At 34.8% G+C, this 3,068-nt stretch overlaps 1 protein-coding gene across 1 annotated transcript; it reads right to left on the reverse strand.

The window, feature by feature from the left end:
* Positions 1-336: 336 nt before the first annotated feature.
* LOC106839380 (olfactory receptor 4C16-like) lies at positions 337-1,269 on the reverse strand. The gene has a single exon (XM_014854047.1). The coding sequence runs from the start codon at positions 1,267-1,269 to the stop codon at positions 337-339; it is 933 nt and encodes a 310-aa protein (XP_014709533.1).
* Between the last annotated feature and the right edge of the window lie 1,799 nt (positions 1,270-3,068).

Consider the following 3,068-nt stretch of genomic DNA (forward strand, 5'->3'; position numbering starts at 1 on the left):
AATATAGAAGCAGAAAACATCAGAAGTCAACATGATAAGGTGCAGGAAAAACACTAAATCAAAACAAGAAGTGATACTAAGAAGGCAAGAGGCAGAGACACAGCAGTGAACAATATATTAGGCAGGGGACCTATATCTCAGTTTGTACCTGGTGCTGTTTCTACCTCTTCATAAATTTGAATCAACATTAACCCTTTGTGTTTACATTCCTTATTTTCCTAAAGGAACTAACTCTCATGCCCTAAGTTAGGATTTTAATAATTCCACAATAAGATCATACTCTCTATAAATTTCCATGTCAATTCACGCTTATTAAGAAAAAATTGAAACTTCCATTCATCTTTTGTCATCTGAGATCAATTTCTTGCTCCATAACTTTCTCATGGAATTCTTCACTTCTGCATTTCTCAGTGTATAAATCAGAGGGTTGAACAAAGGTGTTCCAATTGTATAAAACACAGCTATCATCTTGTCCATGGGGAAGGTGGATGCAGGGCGTGTGTATATAAATATGCAAGGACCAAAGAACAAGATGACCACGATGATATGGGAAATGCAGGTGGAGAGGGCTTTTCTCCTCCCTTCAGCACTGTGATTTCTCAGAGAATACAAGATGATAACATAGGAGAACATCAGCACGACAAAACTCACTGTACAAATGGCTCCACTATTGGACACCAAGAGTAGATTGACCAAATAGGTGTCTGCACAGGCAAGTTTCAACAAAGGCTGCAAGTCACAGAAATAGTGATCGATTACATTGGGACCACAGAAAGGTAAACTCAAGGCAAGAATAATCTGTGCTGAAGAATGTATACAGGATCCCACCCAGGCCACAGCCACCAATGCACCACAGACCTGTAGGCTCATGATGGTCATGTAGTGCAGGGGCTTACAGATGGCCACATAGCAGTCAACAGCCATGAGAATTAGGATGAAGATCTCTAGGCAACCAAAGAAATGCAATGAAAAGATTTGGATTATGCACTCACTGAAAGAGATAGTGGTATTTTTCAAAAGGGCATCCACAATCATTCTGGGTGCTATGGAAGTGGAGAAGCAAGTATCAGATAAGGATAAGTGGAAAAGGAAGAAGTACATTGGACTCTCAAGTGCCTGGCTGGTTTTGATAGTAGTAATAATCAGCAAGTTACCCAGCAATGTCCCTAAGTAGAAAATTAAGAAAGTGACAAACACTATCTTCTTCCTAACAGGATCCTGGGTCAATCCAAGCAGAATGAACTCAGTCACATTATCGTTCAACTGCATGATTCATGAATGAGGAGAAAGCATCAGTGTGAAATAGATTATCTGCAAAAAATAAAGGAATTAATTTATGGTGTGTTATGACATATTACGGATTGTTTTAAGCAAATTAATTTATGGTGCTATGTGAGATTATTGCAAATTTTAAGCAAAATTAAATATTATTCATCAGGTATATTCTGTGATTTCTTAATGTTACTTCAATACTTTGTTACTCAATTTTTAATGACCAATTCATTGGACATACTGAGTCTCAAATAAACTCATGAATGTGATACTGTCCTGCAGCACTCTCTAAATACAACAATTTGTTAGCGTTGACATTATTCTGCTTAATTTTGCCAATTCAATAAATGTAAGATTAAGAAATAGTGTTCATTTTATTATTTCCTTCAGTTTTTTCATTTTAATAAATCTTGGAGCCCATGTTTTGTATGGTGTAATACTTACTTAGACTATACTTAACTGCCCTTACAAGTCCATGAATAATAATATGCAACTCACACACCACTAGGACAAGGTAAAGAATGTACACTTTATACATTTATATGTATCACATGTTGTTATACACATTTATACAAATGTACATTATTTAGAAATATCTAATGTTCTCCACTCTCTGTACATTATCTTCCAGATATTCCAACTTCAAAGAAGAAACAAGAAACAACTTATAGCCTTTAATAATCTGTTTCAACCTTCAAGCACCATCGACAAACACTAATGAACAGAAATGTTCTTTGATAGTTAATAAGATGTCAAATACATCATTTCTATATGTATTTCTTCAACTTCGGAGAAGCACTCCTTAGAGTTCCTGAAGTTACATTTCTAAGTTAAAGGGGGATACTACTTAATAGTTTGTTTTCACAATTCAAGTTTTAGCTTAAGCATTGAAAATCTAGAGGGGATTGTGTTGAGTGTCACCAGGCAGATGGTCTAGGACCAGATCATGATTGTAGTCCCTTAAACGTCATATTCATGAAACAGAACAGAGAAGCAGAAATGGGGGGGAGATGTGATTTTTAGAAAGAGGTATAGTAGTTACCCAGAAAAAGATTTCGTTATTTTTTCCTGTTTTAGCAAAATCAGTGATTACTGAACTTTGAAATATCATTCTTTCAATGAAGACTTCTTTCTTTCAATTTGAAAAGGAATATTATCATGATCCTCATTTTGAAGAACAAAACTTTTCTCTAGATATTTCTTGTCAAATTGATATTGGAAGATACACTATATGCAAGTAAAAATATAACGTAAATTGTGATATGTTTAAAGATAATCTTGAAAACTTACTTATCCTATGTCTTTCTTCCAAATCTCACTCATACATCAAATATATTGTCTTGAAAGTTGTGAGTGGACCAAAGCTCAATTACAGATTGCATAGACAAAAAATTACCCTCATATATTTTTTCTTTTCTTTAGAAACTTTTCTTCTGCTCAATAGACTTGAAAATTCTCTTATCTTCCTCCAAATCAAAATCAGCTCTTCAGAAAATGAAATTATGCAACATCATGTGCCAAGGATAAAAATAATTCTCTTTGGACTTTGTAATCTTGGACTGATCTGAAGATCAGATCTGAGGATGACCTGAAACTATAACAAAAGTAAGTCTTAGTATCTTAATCCTCACAATGAGATTATTCTTTCCTTTGTTCACTTAAATGAGTGTTGCATCATGTAATTTCAGCATTTGAAAGTATGGTAGGGAGTGGAAGGAAGATGATGAGACAGTCTTTGTCACTCTATTTAGTCAATGACTTTGGCCACTCTCTTGACGGCGTACTTTTTGGTTTGC

Source organism: Equus asinus, chromosome 17 (assembly GCF_041296235.1).
Source record: "Equus asinus isolate D_3611 breed Donkey chromosome 17, EquAss-T2T_v2, whole genome shotgun sequence".
In the NCBI taxonomy this organism is placed as follows: Eukaryota; Metazoa; Chordata; class Mammalia; order Perissodactyla; family Equidae; genus Equus; species Equus asinus.

Bases quoted from the DNA above. Each gene is read 5' to 3' on its own strand.
- LOC106839380 (XM_014854047.1), bottom strand. From the start codon at position 1,269: ATGCAGTTGAACGATAATGTGACTGAGTTCATTCTGCTTGGATTGACC.